Source organism: Copadichromis virginalis, linkage group LG4 (genome assembly GCF_057382275.1).
Source record: "Copadichromis virginalis isolate Kocher_CV1m ecotype Utaka linkage group LG4, C_Virginalis_male_GT1.1, whole genome shotgun sequence".
NCBI classification, from domain to species: Eukaryota; Metazoa; Chordata; class Actinopteri; order Cichliformes; family Cichlidae; genus Copadichromis; species Copadichromis virginalis.
The window spans coordinates 28,012,773-28,038,378 of NC_140621.1; the positions used below are offsets into that span (position 1 = coordinate 28,012,773).

Here is a 25,606-nt window from a genome sequence, read left to right on the forward strand (position 1 = left end):
ACAGCAAATCCTTATTTGCCTAGTATCATGTTTTATGTTGTTAATACTCCTAGACTGCAGGGGGAGCTAGAGAGCAGAGGGAGTTACCTCTGAGTAGACTGTGATGGCGAAGCTTTGTTTACATGTGAACCACAGTTCGATAAAAATACCTTCTCTTCAAGTAATGGTGTCATTCTTAAGAACCCATAACAACATAAAGAAACAAGACATGGTGTCAGAAGATGGACTTGAAGAAAGGTAACGGACTACAATATAGCAGTACCGACGGATCAGCTTAGCAGTGAACGTAGTGTAGCTAACTCGCCGAGGGAGAGAAAAGAGACCTAGCGACGTAAGCATGGACGGCTTACACCCACCACCGATTCTTCAGTTGACTGGAAATGTGGCTGAAAATTGGAGAAGATTTAAGCAACGTTTCACGTTGTACCTATCAGCAATTGGACTTGACGAGGCAAGTGATAAAAAGCAAGCGTCAGTGTTTTTGCATATAGTGGGTGATGAGGCACTGGAAGTCTATAATAACTTCACGTTTACTGATGGTGACGGAATGAAGCTGAATAAAATAATGGAAAAGTTTGAGGCTTACTGCATACCTAAGAGAAATGTGACATTTGAGAGGCACAGATTCTTCACATGTGTACAGAAGACAGGGGAGACAATAGATCAGTATGTCACAGAGCTGCAGAACAGGAGTAAAACATGTGAATTTGGAGGACTGACAGATTCTTTGATAAAAGACAGACTTGTGTGTGGGATTCTAGACAACGGTCTGAGAGAGAGGCTACTGAGAGAGGAAAATCTTGACCTGGAAAAAGCATTAACACTGTGCAGAGCAGCTGAAACGGTGAGGGCACAAGCTAAAGAACTGCTTAGTGACAGCTGCAGAGTGGATGCTGTGAATAAGAACACACACAGAGTCAAAAAGGAGAGTGCTGCCGCTGAAATGAAACTGCAATTGAAATCACCAGCAAACAGGGACAGAAGAGAAAAGACTTGTGGTCGCTGCGGAATGCAACATCCTCCTAAAAAATGTCCAGCATATGGGAAAAGATGCAATACATGTAACAAAAATAACCATTATGCTAGGTGCTGCAAAGCTCAAACCCTGAAACAAAGTGCAGTCCATACTGTGGATGAAGAAGACACAGAGGAACTCTATGTAGCTGCAGTGACAGACAATAAGACAGGTGAAAAGGACTGGATAATGACACTCAAAGTGAATGACACACTCATGAAAGTCAAGCTGGATACTGGAGCTCAAGTGAATGTCATATCAGAAGCAGAGTTCAAGAAAATCAGACCTAGACCTAAAATGCATGCAACGAAGGTGAAAGTGAGTGGATACTCAGGTGCAGAAATACCTGTGAAAGGAAAATGCATGGTTAAAGTGACACACAAAGACAAGGAGCACACGCTAACATTCATTGTGGTGCCGAAGACTGTGCAGCCTATACTAGGGTTACATGCCTGTGAGAGTCTGAACCTAGTGAAAAGAGTGCTCGTTGTGGAAACTGATGATGACATGGACTATAATGAGTTGATGAAGGAATATGGTGACCTATTTCAGGGACTTGGTTGCCTTGCTGGAGAACACACAATCAGAGTCGATGAAAGTGTAACACCAGTCATTCATCCATGCCGCAAAGTACCATTTGCTCTACAAAAGCCACTGAAAGCCGAGTTGGACAGGATGGAAAACCTGGAAGTGATTGAAAAGATCGATGAGCCAACGGAGTGGGTGAGTTCTCTTGTTATTGTGAAGAAAAAGACTGGAAAGCTCAGAGTTTGCATGGATCCTAGAGATCTGAATAGAGCAATAAAGAGAGAACATTTCAAACTACCTACAAGAGAAGAGATAATGTCACAGTTTGCAAAAGCGAAGTACTTTAGCAAGCTAGACGCTTCATCAGGATTTTGGCAACTGAAGCTGGACGAAGCAAGTTCAAAACTGTGCACGTTCAACAGCCCATTTGGCAGGTACAGATTCCGGCGACTGCCGTTTGGCATTGCTTCAGCACCTGAGGTGTATCACAAGACAATACACATGATCTATGAACACCTGGAAGGAGTCGACACGTCAATGGATGACATCATTGTGTGGGGTAGCACAAAAGCTGAACATGACATGAGACTGAGAAATGTTCTTGAAGCAACCAGAAAAGCCAATCTGAAGCTGAACAAAGAGAAATGTCAGCTTGGGGCGAAGGAACTGACATTCGTTGGAGATATCCTGAGCAGTGAAGGCATCAGACCAGATCCTCAAAAGGTGTCTGCAATTGAAAACATGCCGAGGCCGCAATGCAAGAAAGATGTGCAGAGATTTAATGGCATGATAAACTACATGGGAAAATTCATACCCAATCTCTCAGAAAAAATGGCGCCACTGAGACAGCTAACTGAAAAGAGAATCGAATGGGAGTGGAATCATGAACATGAGAAAGCATGGCGTGACTTGAAAGATCTGCTTACAAAGGAACCAGTTCTGAAGTTTTATGATCCAATGAGACCTATTAAGATCTCATCAGATGCATCACAGAGTGGGCTTGGAGCTGTTCTTCTGCAGAAGTATGATGAGTGGCAGCCTGTTGCATATGCATCACGATCCATGACAGACGCAGAGACAAGATATGCACAGATTGAAAAAGAACTGCTCAGCATAACGTACGCCTGTGAGAGATTTCACCAGTTTGTGTCTGGGCAGGCCATCAGTGTTGAAACTGACCACAAGCCACTGATAGCGTTGTTCCAAAAACCACTAAATGACTGTCCACTGAGAATCCAAAAAATGATGATCCGGCTGCAACGTTACACGCTTAACGTGATGTACACACCTGGCAAGCTGATGTACACAGCTGACACATTATCCCGAGCTGTTGATCCGAATGAGCCAGCGAACACCAAGATGGATGATGATGTAAGAGCATATGTGAGCATGGTCACAAGTGCACTTCCTGTCGCAGAAGGGAAGATGGAGCTCATCAGAACGGAGACAAGCAAAGATGGAACGTTACAAGCACTGCGCAAAACCATCATAGATGGATGGCCCAGCTGTAAGCAAAACTGCTCACCTGTTATTCATGAGTACTGGAACTGCAGAGCAGAACTGTCTGTAGTGGATGATGTGGTGTTCAAGGGAAGTAAAATTGTCATCCCAAAGAGCCTGCGAGGAGAGATGCTCAAAAAGATACACGCAGGGCATCTAGGCATGGAAAAATGTAAAAGGAGAGCACGTGAGGTGATGTACTGGCCACGGATTAATCAGGATGTGACAAATGAAGTGTCAAACTGTTCAACATGTCTGACATATCAAGCAAGCAATCCTGCCGAGCCACTAAAGCCGCACCCAGTGCCAGACCGACCATATCAGAAAGTGGGGGCTGACCTCTTTGTGTCTGGAGGAAAGGACTATATTGCAGTCACAGACTACTACTCTTTGTATCCGGAAGTATGTAGACTGCAAACAACAACAGCAGAGGCTGTAATCACCTCTATGAAAGCTGTATTTGCACGACACGGTGTGCCAAGTGAAGTGTTCACAGACAATGGACCACAATTCTCCAATATTAGGTTTGGACAGTTTGCCAAGGAATGGGACTTTGTTCACACAACATCAAGCCCGCACTACCCACAATCTAATGGACTAGTGGAAAAGTCCGTCCAAACAGTGAAGAGGCTGATGAGTAAGGCGAGAGACAGTGGTGCTGACTTCTACCAAAGCCTGCTAGTATACCGCACAACACCACTTGAGTGTGGTATGTCACCAGCACAGCTTCTTATGGGACGACGCCTGAGATCAAACCTGCCCATTCAGGATAATCTGCTTAAAACAAAAGAGGGAAACAGCGTGAAGAAGTTTAAGGAGCAACAAAAAGCAAAGCAGAAGTTCTATTATGACAGAGGAACAAAAAACCTACCTGAACTGCATGCTGGGGATCAAGTGAGATTCAAAGACAAAACCAACACATGGGCACAGAAAGCAACTGTTCTAAGGAAAGATCAACCACGATCATACATCATTCAGAGAGAAGATGGAGCTATGCTGAGAAGAAATCGCCGAGATCTTCTTAAGGGACCAGTAGTAGTGGAGCAGAGGTTGGAGGCTGCTGAACAACTCCAACACACACATGAGACACTATCACCTGAAACACCTATGCATACACAAGAACAAACACTGAGAAGATCTGTAAGACAAGTAAAGCCACCTATGAGACTGATTGAACAGATGTAATGTGTTGACATGTTGTTTGGAAGATGATGTCATAGTATCTATGCAAGTTTCACTATGTTTGGTTACTAGTGTTGAATGGACCATAATTGTTGAAAACTAGTTGTGTTGTTAACGTTACTTTGATAAAGCCTGGTTTAACAAGTAAAAAACAAATAGAGACTGTTTATGTTTGTGAAAGTAGGTATGTTATTTTATTGTTGAAAAAAATGGAAGATGTAATGATAACAGCAAATCCTTATTTGCCTAGTATCATGTTTTATGTTGTTAATACTCCTAGACTGCAGGGGGAGCTAGAGAGCAGAGGGAGTTACCTCTGAGTAGACTGTGATGGCGAAGCTTTGTTTACATGTGAACCACAGTTCGATAAAATACCTTCTCTTCAAGTAATGGTGTCATTCTTAAGAACCCATAACAACATAAAGAAACAAGACAGTAAATACTACGCTTAATAGATGTTAGGGAAATCTGTTTAATATTTCGTGTACCTAAAGAAACAAATATCAGCTGCTATATCAGAATGTTGGATTTTTAAATCCAATATTCACCAAATATTGATATCAGAATCCTACAGTGTTTGGAATATACTGTCTACCAGGACTATGCTTCATGCTTCCATTTGCCTACATCTTCGAACTTTCCACAGTGCCAAAACTACTAGTTTGCTCACTATGTTATTGGTGTGTTTGCTTGGCTAGCTAACTCACCTGACATGAATCAGGAAAGAATCTGTGGTCTGTCATCAGAAGAAGATGAGGAACACCTGAACCAAAAGTGCAGACGACCTGAAAGCTGCCATTTGTGGTAAAGGAACGCCAACAAAGTATTGAGTTTATAAATGCATGTACTTTTAAGAAGTTGGATTATTCTGTATTATATTTCTTGGTTGATCTTAGGAAACTTTCAAATAATCTGAGACACGTGACTTCTAATTTATATGAGCTATAAGCCATAAAAAGCCTTTGAAAAAGTTAAGAAATATTTGCTTAATTATGAAAATGTTTTATTAAATGTTTCCTCTTAGACTCGTATGGATACAACACACAGTTGACTGCTGAATGCTAACTAAGTTATTAAAACACTAAAAATTTTTCAAACCAAAACCATAGCACATGCATCTGAATGTGCTGTACCACATAATTCATATTATTTGTCAGGTAATGCCACTTAAATGCTAAAAATAAAATCTAAACTAGTGAGATAAAGAAACAGAATCACACCTGCAGTTGTTGTGAAGGGAGGAACGATCTCAAATCAGAACTCTTCAGGGGGTTTTTGTGCCAGACCATAAACGTGCTTTTTAATGGTCATTTTAACGTGAGAGTCTGTTGGGATTGACTCTCGTTTGGATCCACCCTCAAGTGTCCATTTGAGGAACTGCCGGTCTTGGCATCTCTGCATACCCGGAGGCTTCTGCTTGATTTCGCACATTAATTTTGTTTCAATTGGTCCAAGCTTGACCTAAAGTGGGTACCTCTTCTCTGTGGGTGGAACGGTGTTGGATTCATATTGATTGCTGTTTATAGCACCGGGCTTGTCGGGGGGTTGTCTCTGTTGTTTTTGTTGTTGCATTGGGCGCTGTGTTGTGTTGGCAGCGACAGCTTGTTAACGTCTAACTCGTCATCTCCTCCTCCTCTTTCGTGCCAACTGGCTGCTCTTCCCCGCTCACCTACAGTACATCACAACAGAACCCCACGCATCCATCTGTAAAACTGCCCCACCCCATTCATCTTTTTGCACGCCAACCCAAATGAAAGACATAGAGACATGCAGTAGAAACGCGAGATAAAGGAGGAAAGAGACATCTTTAAGAGGCATGACGATCACAGGGCACATGATAAATGAATAGGGAAAACAGACAAGTAGCATAGATTGTTGCAGAGTTTTGTCTCCACTAATGTGATGCCTAGAAGGACAATTGTTCAAGCGCAAGAGAAGATGAATGAGAAAGATGCAAAATTTTATTTAGTTAAGACAAGGTAACTCAATCTTGCTGTACTTCAAAAGCGATCGGAAAGCACAGCGACATGAAATAATGGTGCATTATCTAGAGAATGCAGCATCCCACTATTAAAGCATAATACTGTAAGTTACATTGAACAGAAGCAATACCAGCTACAGAGGATCCACTTATTTACTAGATGAAATGTCTTTCAGATGCCCTCTAAGCAAGCTGCTCTGCTTCTCTGTGGATTATTGGAGCAAAAAACACTTGAAATCAGGTCATGCCTTTTTTTCCTCATGAAAAGAAAAAGAAATTCTGGAAAATAGTCTCTAATGTACAGCAAAAAAATAAAGATAAAATTCACTAAAACCATGCTTTTTAAAGTTTTTATAATTCCCTAAACAGAAGCATCATCAGTACTGACAGACGGTATGATCATACCATATAATATAAAGAACAGTAACATTTAAAAATTGATTTTATCCTCACCTGTGTAAAAGCTTGCACAGTGATGGGGAAACTGTTTTTTTAAGTAGTGAACTTAAAAATAAATGTACGCCTGGGGATCTTTGAGTTTTAGTTTCTCCTTCACGTACACTGTACAGTGAAGTCATTTCATTACATCGACAAATCCTGCCATAAACACAAAATGGCAAACATTTTATTGACCATAATTCCCAGTTATACTGTGACAGTGTCTCTAATATACTTTATATTTTCTGTGCTTGGCTTTTGACACTACCGAGGGACACATACTGAAGTAAATGGTAAAGTTCAGCCTGCCAGGTTGAATTTGTTGTTTTGACCTTTGTGATGAAGACAAAGAGACAGACAACGGAGATATGGAGGAGCAGGTGGAGCTGCTGTTTTGGAGTGTTTAGTCGAGCTTCTCCGCTACCCACATTGTGATGCCCTCTGGGGACTGGTTAAAAATAAGCAATTACTCTGACACCCCACTAGGGACTGCTGTGTGCCGTTCATCTCCCCCCTCTACTACTGGGATCACAGCAGTCATGACAAAGCCCCGCTAAATAAGCTGAAATCCTAGATATGGGAATTCCTTTCTGATCTGTGTCACAGTTTTCGCTTGACTTCAAATGAACATGGCGTCTTTGTGTTTGTGACACTTTTTCAGCATGCGCGTTTTCTGATCCGACTGTCCTAATAGATGAGGGGTTTTGTTAACACAAAAGCAGACGACTTGAAAATGTGATTTGAAGATGAAAGAGGCGTGTTTAATTTTTTTCTTTTTCTTTAACTTAGCCCTTTAAAAGCCGTTTCCTACCAGACATCTGGAGCAAAACCCACCTCCTACCTCCTATCTTCTGATTTTCTATTTGTCTTCTCTCTGATCCAGTTGACAGAGAGCAGTTTGTACTGTGACACATGATGATCCGTATCATAACACAGATTCATGTGCCATGTTGTCTCAGCAACTTGTAATCTCCGCTACCCTGCTTGTGCCACATCTGTCGCTAGCTACGTCTCACACCATAATGCTTGTGCAATCTTTAACCATATGCTTGTTGGACAAATGTGTGTGTGTGTGCGCGCGTGTGTTTGGGGGTTAGCTAACTGCTGACGGCTTTGCAGAACAGCTGACCTGTTGCCAAGGTAACCGATCTGCAGTGACAGTCGCTGTCAAACTCATAGCGGCTAAGTACTGGTTGTTTTGATTGATCCTTTATATTTCTTTTCCAGTTTCTTGTAGGTAAGTTTTGTGTGTGTTTTGTTCCTCCAATTAAAAAAAATTCTGGCAGCGGCATTCCAATTAAACTGTCAGGATAATTCCCATCAAAGAGGAAAATTGCTTCTGTTTATTGTCACAATTTGAAGGAAATCAGCAATTCTGTGACTGTGACTGCATGCCTGCCCCTCCAGGTAGAAGACATGAAAAGCTAATTGTAGCTTCTATCTAGGAGCCAGAAAACACTTTAGCAGAGACAAAGATGACTGTGGTAAAGGTCTAGCTTATCCTTAGGCTGTTAGGGCCTCATCATTGATCCTTTTGGCTTCACATGGTGCCAACACGATGCCCTACAGCTTCTTGTTCCCATAAGAGTGCCTAACAATTTCATTAGACCACCTGTCTTAAATAAACAAGAAATAACAAAACCTGTTATACACTGTTATTTATTAGGCAATAACAAAATATTAATATTTTTACAACCAAATTTAAGACAAAGGACTTATTTGAGCAAATCTGCATTAAAAAACGCCACTGTATCAGAAAGTACCCTATGTTTTCATGTGTGCCGTTTGAGAAAAATGAAGAATAGCAAATAGATTTGTTATCAAGTTGAGCACATTGACATTTACAAATGATAATGTTGCCGATTGAAAGGCAGCAAGGCATGCATTTGTTTCGGTGCCAATTCACATTTTTCTCAGTTTCACTGTACTCACATTTAATCCTGTTTGATTTGTGGAGCTGAATGCTTTAACTTCCCCCCCCCCTCAATTTTCGGGCATCTCTCTATTGCTCTTTCTACATCTCTTCATGCCATTTAATCAGCTGATGTAAGTAATGAATGAATTCCAGTACATAATGTAATCCACCACTTTGATTGATGACCCATGGTCAGAGCCTAACTAATCTGACAACAGATGTGTTCCTGTGGGAGATTGCTCGTTAGGTTAGCCTGTTGGCTCTGTCTGGAATGAAAATGCTAATACTACAAGAGGCTTGGCAGCAGGTCTGTTGGGAGGGGTGACGGCAACTACATGTCAGAACCGGCTCAGTAATCCTGCCCTATAAAAATAAGTAACCTTACCAGAGCTGTGGTGACAAGATTTAGTGTAAATTACACATCATTACATGATCATTTGGAAAACTTAGACACACAGCCTCAGCTTTGCAAATTAGGTTTTGCCTTTCATTCCAGTAAATTGATATTAGAATAGGCATAATCTTATTAATGATGTTATTTTGGGGCCGACTGTTTAATTAGATACAATAACAAGAAGAAACAGTAGTAAGTGCTTGCAGTTACCCTGCTTGCCTATGCAGTGCTGTGTTTCTTTAGCAGTGGAATGCGTCATTTGTTAGCGTTTATTCAGTGTAAATAAATTAATAAGGGTTGTAGCTGTGTGGAGAGGGTACACTCCATGAGGTTTCTGGGCGTGCAGATATCTGATGACCTCTCCTGGACTGCAAATACTACAGCGGTGGTTAAAAAGGCCCAGCAGCGTCTCCACTTTCTGAGAGTGCTCAGGAGGAACAACCTGGAGGAGAGGCTGCTGGTGACATTTTACAGAGCCACCATAGAGAGCATCCTAACGTACGGCATAACAACATGGTATGCAGGGTGCTCAGCTGCAGACAGGAAAGTACTGCAGAGGGTCATCAACACAGCCCAGAAGATCACTGGCTGCTCTCTGCCCAGCCTGGAGGTCACTGCAAACTCTCGGTACCTCAGCAGAGCTGGCAATATCATCAAGGACCACTCTCACCCCAGCATCCAACTGTTTGAACTATTACCGTCAGGCCGACGGTACAGGTCACATAAAACCAGGACAAACAGATTCAGGGATAGCTTCTTTCCCAGAGCTATCACCGTAGTAAATAAGCACAAAAACAATTGAACCTATTCCACACCGTCACTGTCATTATATTATGCTGCTATTCATACTGTCATTATATTAATGCTGCTATCCTGTATATATTGTACATACTATTGTTTGAGTACTTACGATTGTTTTTTTTGTACTTTTTATATTTTACATTTATATTTATTATTGAAACTTGCACCAAGGGAGTGGCACTCCAATTTCGTTGTACTCTGTACAATGACAATAAAGGCTATTCTATTCTATTCTATTCTAGTCAACTGTAAGTCATTAAAAGATCACACTCATTGTTACTGGAGAAGGTATATTAGCTCTATTCAAACAATATCATGGGTAAATTCCTTTGTCTTTGTCACCTCAGCATGCATTTTCTTTGTTACCTTTTAAGAGCTTTCAACAATCTGGTAATTTATTTAATTTAATATTATTCATCCTGTCTGATCACTGCAGAGAAGAAGAATGATTTCTCGCCCGAGGAAAGAATACCCTCAACACTTCCATCATGTACAAGCATTTTTATGTTAGTCGTCTTTTATTTCACAACTCTTTTCATTGTGTACCTGCTGGTTTTACCCAAAGGAGCATTTTAGAAGTTGAAAGCTGGTTCTTGCGGTATCTTTGAAGAGCCATTCCACATCTCTCACTTTTACCGAGATTCAGTTTGACACCTCGGGTGTCTTACCGAGACTGTTGACATACCTGCAGATGGATGTTTTGAAATCAGCCTGATGCTGCCAGCCTGTGGAGCAAAGAAACAGGAAAGCACGCTGACCTGTCCAAAGCAAACTTAATGAACCATCAGTCTGTACTATAACAAGAAATTCACTTCTTTTGCTTGAATCTATTTCTAAAAATGTATGTGCTTCTAACACTACTTCCTATAATTGTGCTTGTGGGTGGCCCTCAGAGATTACAAAGGTGTATTTACATAAGAGTGCACGCCAGTGAATCCAGCATTCCCCTCCTATATTGCCACGAAGGAGGGGAAAAATACATCAAAATTGATGCAGCAGAACGCTACCTATCGTGCAACTAGACCACCAACAGCTTACATAGCCTTTCTAGCTTCTCAGCCTCAGATTTTTTTAAGTTATAGGGTTTAGACCCCTCTGTGTTTTTCAGTGGTACTCCCACAAACATTTGAAAAGACTTTTACGAGTAATATGGGTGGCGCTCTCCTTTAACGCTGGGATAATAGATTTTTTTGGCCGCTGGCAGCAGGGAGAGAAGCTGACAGAACTACCACTCAGACATTACATTATTTTTACATCCAGGATGCCAGGAGAATATGAAAGTTGAGATCAGAGGAAAATGATGTGCAATATAAAATAGGAGCTCTGTAGAGCAGTAGGGTTGGGTGGTCATTCTTAGTTATTACACCAGTTATTTGCTTCATTATTATATATACCATGATTATAGTGGTCTTTATGTATGTTTTAATAGCTTTTTACAGTCCGCATTGTCTAAAGTAGGAGCATAATACGGGAACACATAGAAGCACAGCTGTAAAAAGCTTTATAGCTCTCTTAGTACTGCTCTCATCCCGTCTTGCCCCCTCTGTCATTATAACCCTGCTCATCTTATGAATATGTAAACATTCAGGTTATCAACACAGATAGCGAAGGCTTCTTAAATCTTCCTTTTATATCCTCAGATTTTCATTGCTGCCTCAGCTACTCGACCAGATTTCACATCATCAGTCATGTTATAGTTAGGGTGTGCTGCATTATAAACTCTAGCAAGCATCTGGATATGTGGATATGTGACTGTGTGTGTGCAGGTGTGTCCTGCTGTTAATAAAACAGGGCCTGTGGGGCAGATAATGACCCATTAGACCTAACCAATTTAAGATAGAGTTATTGTCAGCCATTATGGTGCTTCCTTTGTTATCTGCGACCTCTAGCAACGTTTCACTTCCCGCTTTCTAATTTTTAACTATGGCTCCCCCTGTCCTTCAGACATGGTTGTGCAATGCAGCAGCTTGAATGCTTTTAGTGGGAGCACCTCTTTTTTTCAAGCGGTTCATGTGTGTTCTTAGAGAGATTTATTTATTGATATGAGAGCAAGATAAGAGGACAGCTGGCAGATCCTGATTGGATGAGTGTTGTCATCCATTTGCCTTTGCCAGAGTTGGCCTGTTTGCAAGATAAACAGTCATGTTGAAACCCTCAGGAAAACTTTGGATTTTGCCTCTGTCCCCTTTCTCTCTCCCGAAATAGTTTGTTTCTCTACAATCACATTAACTTGTATAAAGCTCCATCCTTTATGTTTTTGTTTGGTGGTTTGGTGTTCAGTTTTACTTTTTTCAAGGCGTGATTTATTATGCCACTATATCTCGAGGTTTTTCATTTCCATCTTTATTTCCTTCCATGTTCTTAGCTGCTTATCCAGTTCAGGGTCGCAGGAGGAGTGGAGCCTATCCCAGATGCCATAGGGTGAAAGATTACCAGTCCATCACAGGGCTAATATAAAGAAACAGACAACATTTCATGCTCGCTGCTGCACCTGAAGCCAATTTAGGCACACGGAGTGGATCTAATTTGAGGACCTTTCTTTGGACTCCACTTGAATCAGTGCATGCAATAAGAAAACACGCCAAATCCCCAGAAAAAGGCCTGAGGGGACCAGTGGGTTCAAACCTAGAACCTGGTTTCTTAAAGTTGAGACATTTTGGCTTTTATTGTGATAGAACAGCAAAGAGAAGAATGTGAGAAAGACCAGGGGAAGACTTGCAGTGACTGTCTTTGAGGCCGATTCACACCCAGGCAACTGCATTATAGCCTTTTAGCATTTGGGTCACCTGCTACTAATCGGTAAACTAAATTGGCACCCAGTTATGAATTTAAGAAAAGGAAAATGCAGCCGTGGAAAATAACTGATTGTTTTAAATCCTTAAAAGGAAATTCAGTATTCCGCATGCAGTGACGTCCATTGTTTCAAAGTTCAGTGTGCTGCATTCGTCTAATGAAAACAAGAAAAAACAGTTGGATAAGGCCACAGGCGATGCTGTTTTTTTATGCTTTGTTTTGTTGCTCCTTTCATTACTTGACTCAAAGGCTCAGCAGTGTATTGCATCATGCTATTTTAGAGGGACAAGGCAAAAACTCCATTTGGTATTTAACTGTTCAGGTGCCACTTAGAGAGTGTAGTAAGCGAGAGAAAAGTGTATACAGGACCTTTTCTACCAAACCAGATGTGGTCCACACAATTCCTGTTGTTTGCTCTCTGCATACAGTAGAGTCAGGTCATTGTGGTTATACATTAACACTCCTCCTTAAATCAGTAGAAAAGAAAATAGACCTGGATTTTAGCGTTTCAACTGGAGTCCACATTCCTGATGTCTGAAGAAACTTACCTGAACCATTTACTCCTCTGTTACTGAAACTGTACTCTGATCTCCATGTGGGCATGATCAGTCAGGAAGACACATTTGCAACAGCGATCAATGAGGAATCTTATTAGCTATAATAATGCATCATCATTTACAGGATGGACCCATGCAGATACTTTAAAAGGTGGTCTGCAGATTTCTACACCATCTACCAGTTTGTGCCAAGCTCTGCTATGTGTGTGCAGCTGATTGTGCCCAGTGTTTATACACTGTATATGTGGCAACGGGCCAATCTCATTACATCGCCCTGCCAGAGGTTGTATTGTCAGCAGCAGCTTGTTTAAGATGTTATGATGACTCGGGCATCTCTGTCATTCATACTGAGAGTGTACAATGTCCTCTTTGGGTTTTTTTATTGTTGTTTTTTTCTAGCGTTCTACTCGAGATGTAATGTGTCTCTAAACCCAGACTATCAGTTGTCACCATAATATTATCAATTTCATTTCACTGTTAGTTTTTATATGTATCTCTATCTCCTCTCCGGTGGTTTGGACCCTTCGAAGGTTACTGAGCGTGGCACATTCAGTGAAGAGGCGGCCTCATACTGCTGTGACTAAAATGGTTGTAGGATTTCATTTGCTTCATTTGGCAGCAGTGCAGCCGGGGGATTTTTATAACAAGTTCAATCACAGTCCGTGTTGACTGGACTCATTGGTATAGGGTTGCTATTTACTCCTTAATTTACAGATTTGATTTACTGGAATTAAAATATGTAATTTTCTAATCGCACTCTGGTTTGATAAGAAGTAGAAAATCTTTTCCCAAAGTGTCTCTTTATGGCCTATAAGGATAAGTTTAAGGATCGTTTTGGTGATGTACACACTTTAAATCAAACTTTGTAACTGCAACCAGACATACTGTGTGGTGGATTTACTTAAAATTGTTGTTTGGCTGTTGTAAATGAGCTAAAACACTGTTGAGATTCGAGGTTAGGTTGCAGCTCTTTGAAGTATCTCTCGCCAAACGTATTTTTCATCAGCTCTCTCTTAACTCTAACACACCTGCCTGTCTCCATCTGGCAACCTATTGTAGAGCTCCCCAGTGAGGTAAATGTAGCAGCACTGATGTAATGTAGTGTGTTTGGAGTGTCTTCCTCACACCCAGTGGCAATACCATGCTGCCTGACCGGGTTCGACAACAGGCTGTAATTAAGAGGCTTTCTCACCTGCTGCTGGACTGCTGTTATTTTTGAAAGAAAAAAAAAAGACAGCCAGCTTTTACCAGAACGATAAGTGAAACAAAGAGATGCAATACGCTAGCTACCACCACCTGTTTCTCCCCAGGTCTCTCCTCCCCTTCCAGAATGTCTTTGTCACACTTATATTCCATCTCTCGCATTCATCCTCCAGTTGAGTACACACACATTTGTCGTTTGCAGCCACAGACGGCCCCGGAGATGTTTCAGAGGAGCCGTAGCGTGCTCTAATTGCTCGATTGTGTGCCTTTGTGTATTAACAGGTGTTTTGCTGGATCCACATTACTGCTGCAATTTTAACTTGGCTGCCTCTGTAGTATTCCCAAGTTTGACACGGAAACAAAGTTAGAGGCTGCTGGGTTTGTGGGTGGGAGAGAGGCACAGATAATAGATAGACAGTGGAGGGCAAAAGGTGAAAAGATGGGCGTGTTGCTTTGTATTGTACATGTTTTAATGATCAAGTAGGCGTCCCCCCCATCGCTTTGTGTGGCGCAACAGATTACAGTTGTCTCTGTCAGTTATATGTGAGGCTGTCTGGAGCCTTATGATTGCCTTGGCCTGTTATTCCATCCAGCAGCTCAGACAGGCAGGCTGACTTTCTCCTGATGGCTTGCTCTCTCTGCCCAGCCGTCATTTTCACCCCTTTTAACTCTCCTCTCCTGGCACAGCAGTGCCTCTGAGCTTTTAGAGATTACCTTAATGGAGAGAAAAAACTGAATAGCACATGCCTGCTGGGTTATATGTGTGTGTGTGTGTTTTAACCCGGAGCCTGATCGCTCTAAGTGTATAGCAGACGCAAACAGTGAGAGAGCAAGAGAAGAGAGAAGGGGGGGTTATTTTTACAAGTTCATAGTCATTTTTTGGCGCTGTATTCAATGAAACTCAAATGGTTGCCTTCATATCAGCTACGGTAGATTTCAAGATGTGTGACAGCTTGCAATCACTGTGACACAAGTCACTTGTTGCAGTTGGAAAATCAGTAGCGACTGCATTTTACCTCATCTTAACCTTACCTGACTTTTAACCACCCTTGTTCTATCTTTGATAATGCAGCTCACAGTACTCTTTTTACGGCTTATTCATTATGGAGATATAGCCTCTTTCTTGAGTTGTGACCTGCAGGGTTTATAATGTCCTGATTGTTGGGTTTTCATGAGGTTATAGTTAATCCTGACATGCCCTTCTTTCCTTCTGGTTGTTTGTTTTAAGTGTTCCCACTGGAGTGCACCGAGTTAAAATTGCTAACAGCTTTAGGCTTTGCAAATTTCCTTTTGCCTTTAGCCTCAACAGACGAGCCGGATTTGCAATTTGCAGTTTTTTACCTACTTCTGCTTAATTTTACATCTTCCCCACTTTTTCACAGGTTTAATAATCAACTAGTCTGTCCTGCCGCAGCCGGCATTCCGCAAAGAGCTTTGCCTTGGTAGCAGTAAATTAGATTGCCTTTACAGGGAAGTGCTCGCCTTGTTTTCCCAACCGTCTGCATAGGGAGGACATTGAGTTATAAAAATAAATACTTACTTCAAAAATCAAAAGAAGTTTCACTTATAAAAAATATTTTTGATAGCAACAACAGGGCCAGAGGGCCAATTAGAAGAGATGATTGAGTTTTTCTTAGCTATTGCTACACTTACTCGTTAATTTATTCCCTCTTGCCACTTCTGCTTCTTGCTGTCTGATAATGCACAGTCGAGACTATTGAAAAACACTAGAAAAAAGCATGTGCCAGAGATTTCAGACACAAAGTAACTTAGAAAATACTTCATACTTTAACTATTTCACATTTCACAGATAGGAAAAATAGCTTTCTTTCCTCCTGTTTCTTACTGCCACCTAAATAAGTAGACAAGCAATCCCTCAGTTAGTTACTGATTAACTTGTTTAGCTAGATGATAGCATTTTAGCTTCTTTAGTGTTTCACCAGAGTACTTTCGAAAACTAAAGATATCACCTTTAACTGTTGGAAATGATAACAGAAATATTCATTTTTTTCTGACATTGTGCAGACCAAATGATTATTGATTAAAGGAGAAATGCTCCACATTTATCAATAACTGCATCTCCAAAATACTGTTTAACTGCAAGCATCATGGTTTTTTTTTTATGTCAAAAGAATGTTTATTCATATTTGTATCCTCTCAAACAATGCTTATTCAGAAGCCTTAAATTGCACCTGCATATGGCACAATATGTGCAGACTCAAGTGTTTTGAAGTGCCTGTGAAATTAGATTTAACTATTAAGGAATCCAGAGCTCTGATTATTTGCACCTTGCAGCTCTCTTATCATGCTGTGGGACTTAAAACTTCTCATACACCCCCTGCTCTCTTTGACCCACATGTTTAACATCCCGAAAATATAAAGCTGCACAGGCTGCCTCTTCCAAATCCAGCAAAAAGCGAATCCAAACCCCTTCTCCTGATTCTCCATACCATATGTCTTTGCATATGATGAGTAGCAAGTTCTCTTCCTGAGCTGAAACTCCAGCTCAGTGGGTGGCTGTAAGAACACGTTTTCGTATACAGTCCAGAATTTGGTTGTAGTGATAGAGATTAATATTATGCATGTATGTCTCTTAATAGTTTTTGTGGGTGGTTTGGCAAATACCTCATCAGAAACTGAAATTGCCTACGTTTAAAGATAGATGAGAAACGTTAAGGAGGATGAGGTGATTATGGGGGGGAAATGACTAGTATGAGCCCTGTTTTTTAAGCAACTTTCTTTTTATGCATAATCTGTAATTTGTAGAAAAATCTTCACTGATGGAAGATGGTTTCAGACTTCATGCATTTTGCATAAACCGGGAGAAACATCACTGGAGTTGGACTGTGCAATCAGGCTGCATTTGTTGTTAGTTGTTTTTTGTTGGGATTTTTTGGACTGTATTATAGTATCTATTTTTCCAGGATTGTAATTTCTTCTCCTCTGTTTGTCTTGTGTTATCTCTCTGAGCTTGCCGCAGCAGGCTCTTTTTATTTAGACAGGTTAATGCACTTGACTGTGGCCTCTATCTTGGTAATGCAGCTCAGGCCTCATTGGGCTCACAGATCTTATCAGTTCTCATTGCAGGCTCCTGTTGTCATTCAAGTCCTCTGTTTTTTAGCTGACCAACATCCTGCAACTTTTCCCGGAGGCGCTTTGTAGTTGCAATTTGGTGCGCTGCAGACCCAGACTTTGTGACAGAAAGTGCTTTCTTGTTATATAGTGTACACTAGAAATCCTCCCCCAACCCGTCTTTTTATGTGTGTTTAAATGATGCTGCCATTGCATGGGCTTTTACAGATTGTTTTGGCTGTCAGGGTTATTGTCTGCCAGCTTATGTGGAAATATATTGGCTGAGAATGACGAAAGTAAAGATGAATAACCTGTTTCCATTTTCTATTCTTACGCTCCTGCCCACACAACTTTTACTCCCGCTGTTTTTAAGATGGAGGGCTTTGTGTACAGCTTTGCAAAGAATATCCACAAACTGCAGTTTGGAAAGTTTTTGGGTTGGATTTGAAACGAGTGTTACAAAGAAATACTGAGTTAGTCATTTTGGCTGACGTTTGCAAGCCATTTGACTTCTGCTATGACATAAAATCTTACTAAAACATATGCACAGCCACATAGCATATTGGTCTGAATACAGACCTGATATTAAAGAATTTCCAATTATCTGACATCTGTTGAACTCATTTTGAAGATAGGAAACATTTCTACACTCATCTTGTTTCCCTGAGATACATAAGCCTAAGGAAACTCCTCTGTAGTTGACAGATTCTTGATAATCAGACGTGAAAACATGCCTAGCAAAGGAGTATCATAAAATTATCCCCACTTTTTAAACTTAATTTCCAGGAGAAAGAAAGAAAATCATATACAGGCCAGTTTAGTTGCTTACGCCATCATTCTAGAGAACAACCGTGTAGTGATAATGTCCTAAATGTTTTTTTCCAGGCATTAACCAGCACTGATGCATTATTGTTGTTAAGAGGTTTGAATTATTTAGCTAACAGTTAATAAGGGCTTGCCACCAGTGCTTGTATTTTGCTGTAGATTTAGCCCTCGTTACCCTTAAAACGTTTTCCCATGTGTTGTCTTAACTTCAAGTAAAAATACTATTACTATATATCTAATTATAGTAGATATACTATATATCTACTGTATTTTAATACTGGCTGTAATGATGGCACTCGAAGAGCCAAATGTTTTTTGAGGGGGTATTCACTGTGAAAAGTTTCACAGTCAGTCTATAGGACTCTATAAAACTCTTGGCTGTACTATAAATGTTTGCTGATGTTTCGTTCTCTTCTTAGTTTTATGCCTGTCTATAGGCAGCCTAGTGTACTCAGCTTTTCACTGTCAACGCTGCTACTCAGTTGCATAATAAGCCATACTACATAGGCACAGCTTTGCCAGCCATTGTAATGGGGCCCTTGAGTCAGGTCCTTGTTAGCTGATGCACAATAAGCTCCAGCCTAATGAGGTGTAAACCAGAGATCTGGGAAACTGAGAGGGGGCCAAATGAGTATGGCCGTCAGCCTTGGTGTGCAGTGGAGAGCTCAATGCTAATGCTATTAGCTCGGAGGTCAGTCCATTTTGCCTTTTGCTTGTTCAGTTTATCAGCACTTCATAACGTGCGGGGTGGTAGGGCGGGGTGTTGAGACAGCAGTTCACACTTAAGTGCAGAATCTTTCGGCGAACGAAGAGAGTGAGAAATGGGTTCACAATGAGTGCACGGTTTGATTGCAGCTGCCATGGAGTGATCACAGACCTTCGGCTCTTAACAGACTCCTTCTGTGTTAAGGTTTCTCCACCAGAGAGCGTCGGAGCCTCCATCTGGCCGGCTTTCTCGTCACTTGTGCGTTCATTAACAGTCCATTTGTTGCTTCTGCCCCGAGGAGCCTCCCTCCGCTGCTCACTTGTTCAGCTCGTGCTAATGTTGCTGATGTGAATTTAATGTACATATGGTGCACTTCATTCAGCCCTATTAAGCCTCAGCACTTTTCATGCTTTTACTTTAAATAATATTAGTTTTTATTATCGAGTTGAAAAGAAAAATGCTTGTCTACCTGCTGACGTTTAATATTTTGTTAGAGTTAAATGTGTTGGAGTTTTAGGAAACATTATTTCTGTGTAAAATTCATGATTGTAGTCATTCACCATTCTGCAAGTTACCGTCAGACACTATTAGCATTCATAGAAAGCCATTTCACCATATGTGAACCCTTATGAATACATCACAATGCATATATAATGCATTAACTTATCGTAATTCAGACGAAGTGCTATCATTTCTTGATAGCCCTTTTCTGATGGTCATGTGTTCTGGTGTGTTTGGTTGCACATCTGTGCACAAACACATATATTAACCTTTGGCATGTTTCTCTTCTAGCCAACGCTGGGGCCTGTTTTCCTAAGCAAGGTAACTTACTGGTTGAAAGGTTCTCTGCTCTTTATCGCACCATCATTCATTCATGATTCAAGTCACACAATTATTTGTGTGTGTGTGTGTGTGTGTGTGTGTGTATGTGTGTAATCGCACTGTCTTCTTCCAACTGTCTCCTTTTCTGTCCTTTTCTTTCCTTCCACCTTGGGCTGTGTTGTCTGTCAGTTAGAGAGCTGACAAAAGGCCAAGGGCTGTCAGTTTGAAGCACCTCCTTAAAAATGGACAGCCGGATCAGTACCTTTCAGCAGAGACAGTAAGAATATGTAGAGAAAATGTCTCACGGGGTTATGGGATGGAGGGCATGCTCACACAGATCGACCGGAGTTGGTGAGGAAGGACAAGAACAGTGAGAGAAATGAAAATGCTGTTCTCTTCATGTTCCCATGTGACTTTCAATCACCTCAATTTTCAGTAGTTTGTTTTTCACTGTTTCTCCAAGAAAACAATGAAAGCCACTTAAGATGACAAGCAGGCATATCACAATGGAATATCCAGCAAAACAAATTCAGTTTGAGCTTCTTCCTTTGATGTACCGCAGAAGCATTTTACTTTTCTAATTTTTCTTCCCTCAGCATTTGAAATCAATAATTCTGCAAGGAACTGCTCTGTCCTGGTGGCAAATAGTCTAACATCCCATCCCATTTCTCTCTCTCTTTCTCTCTCGCTCTCTCTTGTACCTTATATTTCCACTCTCCTTCTCTGCTTCATTTGTTTCCACCTATGTGTGCCTGCTGTGTGTATGTACGTCTCCACCTTAAAATCTTTCTGCATGCTTGTGTGGGTGATGATTCACCTCTCTCCTGCATACTTCCCACCCTTCTTTCCTCCCTTTCTCCCTTTCCTTTGTCCTCCCTTTCCTCGTCTCTTAGATCCCGAGCGTGTTGGCGGTCACATGATCTCAAGAGATGACCTGGAATATCCACGGGAATACCGGACGCTGGGGAACAATGCTCGGCGCTTCTCCAATGTTGGTCTGGTGCATACGTCTGAGCACCGGCACACAGTCAGTGCGGCGCAGAGCCTGGAGGCCCTGACCAACCTGCACAAAGCTGACATGGAACGCAAGAGGGACGCCTTCATGGATCACCTGAAGAGCAAGTACCAACAACAGCAGCAGCAGCAGCAGCAGCAGCTTCAGCATCCACACCACAGCCCTCACCACAACCCACCGTCGCCCTCACCCTCCCACGCCAGCATGAGGGGTACATCAGAGCGATCTGCAAGAGAACAAGTAATTAATATTAATTTATTAGTTAATGTACTTGCGACTGTTTCTATTTTTCACTTTGTTGCCATTTCCAGAGATACTTCCAAAAGACAACTCAAGCTTGAAATGACTAATTTATTACAGCAGCAGAGCTAGAATTTGGTATCTTAGCCCAGAGAACATCTCTTCCCCCACAAATATCACACGCGCAGAAATTTGGGAGTGATAGGGGAGCCAACAGGTGGGTGCAGGGCTCCAGCAGCACTGATTTGTTATAGGGAGAGAAAAGTATAAATACACCATCAAATGGGGACAGTGTTATTGATATACGACAGCAGGACGTGAGTCATGTTACGTTTGTATGACGTAGCGCAGCTCAAGTTGCTTGCCTTGAACCAGCTTGCAGGGTTTTACTCCATTTATGGTGCTTTTTTGGCAGGTGCTGCTTTTAATTCAGGACATACTACTGTTTTCTCAGTGGGTGACATCACCAAAAAACAAAACAAAAAAAAAAACCATGCTGTCTGTACACACAGAATGCCCCATTACTTAGGTGGAGTTAAATGGATTATTAAATGGTAAAAAAACAAGCATCTTGCTGGTGATATCAACAGTGAAACGAGCACGCAGTTTGACACCGACCTAGATAGAAAAGACGTGAAAGAGGTGCGTCAGGTAGTTTTGTAGGTGTAACAGGTGTCATTATAAAATGCTTTGTTTTGTTTTACTTCTTGAAGAAGTAGCAAAACTTTACATAGAGTTAAAGATGAGAGATGTCCTCTCAAATTAGCACAAAATGTTGAAACCCTGATTAAAAAAATACAAAGATCAAAGAACCGAGCCGGAGGTGCTGCAACAGGATGCTACTCAGCATGGTGCCGCCTTCAGAAGAGGGGTTCAGACCAGAGCAGGGGTTCTGCTAAGGTGCGGACACATCGAAATAATCTTTCTCCTCTGCTCTCCTCGCTTTTTGTTTTCCCCTTTCTAAATGTGCTTCATGCTTTGACCAGTTTCATGGCTCTCTGTCTCACACACACTACGCAGAAACATGCTCTCTGTGTTCCAGTGCAGCTGCTGTGTTAAAACCGGGTAGATTTAGTGTAATGATGTGACAAGAAAAGCACATCAGGGGCGAAGGGAAAGAATCAAAGAGAGTGACGGAGTGAGCGAGCGAGCGGGAGGGTGGTTGAACGGCAGGTGGAGTCCGTAGTTGCCTTGGTAACCTCTCCCATGTATGGTAGGTGGGGATATCGCATTGCAAAGGTCAGGTTGTGTAGAGAGGGATGAATTGTGCAATGAATCCAGAAGAGACAGGGGAATAATAAGCTCAAGGTAGGTGTTTTTCTCAAATTAAGTGTCAGCCTGTGGAGTGGACAGATCCATAGGTGACAGGGCATTTTCACTCAGGCAAGGAAGCAGCAGAGCCCAGGATTTCTTGTCATCTTGTGGTTTTGCAGAGCATGGACAGCAAGGAAGGAGGGAGGGTGGGAGGAGGAGCTGGAGAGGAGCGCAGCAGCCTGTGAAGCAGCCCACTGCTCAATTAGCCAGCACCAGCAGGACCCAGCCACCCATCTGCGAAGGAGTTAATCGGCTGGTGTTGTAATGTATTAAATAAAGAGTTTCCGCCGCATGTGCAACTGTAGAGCGAGACAGCGAGAGAGGGAGATTGAGTGAAAGAGAGGGAGGTGGGTAAGAGAAGCTCAGGGAGGGAGAGACAGGCGAAAGCACGATGAGGATTCACTGTACCTGACGAACAGCCTGGGATGACTGGAGTGGTGGACAGGCACAGGTGCACTGCAGGTGAGATGAGACTGGAAACTGGAGGCTGCCGCAGAGAGTTTGTGTGTTTGTGTGTTTCTGGGAGGGCATGTGCTCGCTGGGATTAGAGTGCATACCTGTTGTGCTTGTTGTGGTTGTATAGACGGCGTGCATATGCTCACAAAGCAAGCTACACGGGGGCTGATGTATAAGCTGTTCACAGCGTCCTTTGTGTCTCTGTTTGAGCAGTAATTTGCTGATTAATGTGTGCGTTTTTAAGAGAGAGAGACGGAGAAGCTGCTGTGATGTTTAGACACAACACCGGACTGGAGGAGGATCGAGGGAGAAAGAGTAAGAAGGGTTGATTTGAGGGGGGCGGGGGTGCAGAGAGGATGACGACATGAGAAAGAGACAGAGGTGGAGGAGGGGTGGAGCGAGTGCAGCCTGTTTTACATGCAGGTCAGGTAATGCAGCGCTCCACTCTGCGAGACTAAGTCCTTCTGTTAGATTTCTGTGGTTAACCCCAGTAAGTGCACAAACACAAGCTTATGCGTAAATATATAGATGTCTTAACTTTGCAGTGAAAAATGCATTTAACCCTCCAGCCCTAAGTTCAAACATCTATCAGTAATTTTGTCTAAGTGGGGCTTGCAGCCTATTTAATTCAAGTGGAAGTTAAAAAATGACAATGTGTAGATTTGAGCTAAGTAGCAGAGCTACAGTCAAGAGTTACTCTGTCATCTGTTCATCTGGGATTAGAGTGATAACGACTGGCACTATAGGCTAAGGTGTTGAATATGATTTCTTCCCAGAAGATGTTCTTTAATGGCAGTGATTATTGCCTGCATGGAGAACTGCTAAAGAGAAATAATCTACATTGAAATAAGCCCTCTCCAGTTTGCTCTCTCTCACATTCACATTCGAATATTTGCAAATCAAAGTCCAAGTGAAGTGTATCTGCAGCTGTCAGAGCAGAGCAACGGTTAAAGAACAATAAAAATGTGTTTACTTTAGTGTGAGTTAGCCTCATTAAAGCAACAAACAGAGAAACACTGGGAAGAGACAGACACACAAGACCACAAATCACTTCTGCACCATTAAAGCCAAGCCTCTGAGTCATTCAGCTTTGTGGGAAAATAAAATCATTAAGGTTGTCAGAACAAATGAACAGCAATTATTTATGATGCACCGGTGCTGCCCCTGAGCTCCTGTCAGTTCGACAAATTGTCAAGGACAAAACTCAGTGGCTACAGTTAATAAATGATGGACTCATGATCAGGTATTGAAGTTCAGTTTAAGTCCAGTCCTGAAGGATTGTGTATTGGCATATCCCCAAAAGCGACCCACTTTATCACTGACCTTCAATCTCTAACTGAGAGTCTGCTTTTTGACCAGATGATTTACAAATCCAGTGTGTTCCTGTGAACAACGAGAACTTTTTAAAATCATCCACAAAGAGTTTTCTCTTTATTATCACCAATGTTGGTTAATTTAATCCTGTGGACTTTGAAGATGAGTGGTTTTCTATGGACAGCAACAATATAAGGCATTAGAGTTTGGCAGGGGACATCACACCAAAGAGTCATTTTCTCTAGCAACTGCTTTGACATGTTGGTAGAAATTTATATACCACGGGGAAAAAGAAGCGTGGGTAGAGATTAAGCGCCATATAAATTTGCGTCCCACTTGTCTCAGAGCCAGTGAGCCTAAGCACAGTCATACACATTTAAAATTATACTTAGAACAACTCCACTCTACACTAGCAAAACATTACTTGGAGAATAAAATAACAAAATGGCACACAATGCTTTGAGTGAGATTTAAAGGTTTCAGTCTTTCATTTTTTAGGTGGTTAGTTTGTTACTGTTGTTCGGCCCATATCACAGGATTATTAAACCATTTTTGTATTCTATACTGTGTAAGCTCCAAGCAGGTTTTGTCTATATAGTGGAGATGCAGTATAAAAAAAGAAGAGACAAGCACAGATGAACTCAAAGACAGCAGCCACTTCACGAAACCTGAATAATTTTAGAGCAGCCTTCTAAAGCTGTTGTCTATCATATATAACAAAACACAGATTTGTAATGAATGGCGCAGATATTCTGAGCTATGGATATTTTTCCCTTTTTGGGATGTTCTGGTAGGTTGGTGCAGTCGATCCCAAGACTAATGCTGAGTCCAAACTACATGCTGATTTAAAGATAAGATAAGATAACTCTTTATTGTCATTGTACAGTCATACATAGTACAATAGTATGATGAACTTGGAAAACTGTCGCACGTTGGCACTATATGCAACACAACACAACACATCACAGTAACTTAACTTAGTAATAAAATGAAGAATAAGTCTTTGTGTATTGCACACTGTTATTATTGCACATTAATTATTGTTGCACGTTGTTTTTTATAAATATTATTATTGTTATTGTTGTTCCCCCCCCCAAAAAAAGTCCAGGGAGGTAGTCAATCAGGTCAGCTGTTTGCACTGATTAGGGCCATTGCCCTGTTGTAAAAGCTGTCCTTGAGTCTATTGAGTCTATCGGGACCTCAGCAGCCTATTAAACATATTAAATGGACTTTTATTATTCAAGAGAAGTGTACAATCAGTGCGGCGTAGATATCAGGGAAACATGGAAATGTATTTTGATATTTAGCTCCCCCCTCTCCAGCCTGTTTGTGTGTATATACAGTATCTTCTGTCTAAAAAAAATCAATTAAATTTTGCTATTCTGGCAACTTTTTATTTTTAGGTAACCATATAGACATGATTTCCGTGAGTGCTGTAGATGTGGCTGCTTCCAGCTGCTCCTTTATTCACAAGGGACCCACTCGGCACGTTTGATTTGGCATATTTTTTTTTACGCTGGATGCACTTCCTGACA

At 41.5% G+C, this 25,606-nt stretch overlaps 1 protein-coding gene across 1 annotated transcript in view; it reads left to right on the top strand.

Moving 5' to 3' along the window:
- srcin1a (SRC kinase signaling inhibitor 1a) overlaps positions 1-25,606 on the top strand; it is a 114,776-nt gene that overhangs the window by 48,879 nt on the left and 40,291 nt on the right. The window contains exons 2-3 of the mRNA XM_085454676.1: positions 19,703-19,732; positions 20,626-20,987. Of these exons, the coding sequence (XP_085310802.1) occupies positions 19,703-19,732; positions 20,626-20,987 (392 nt within the window). The remainder of the gene's footprint in view (positions 1-19,702; positions 19,733-20,625; positions 20,988-25,606) is intronic.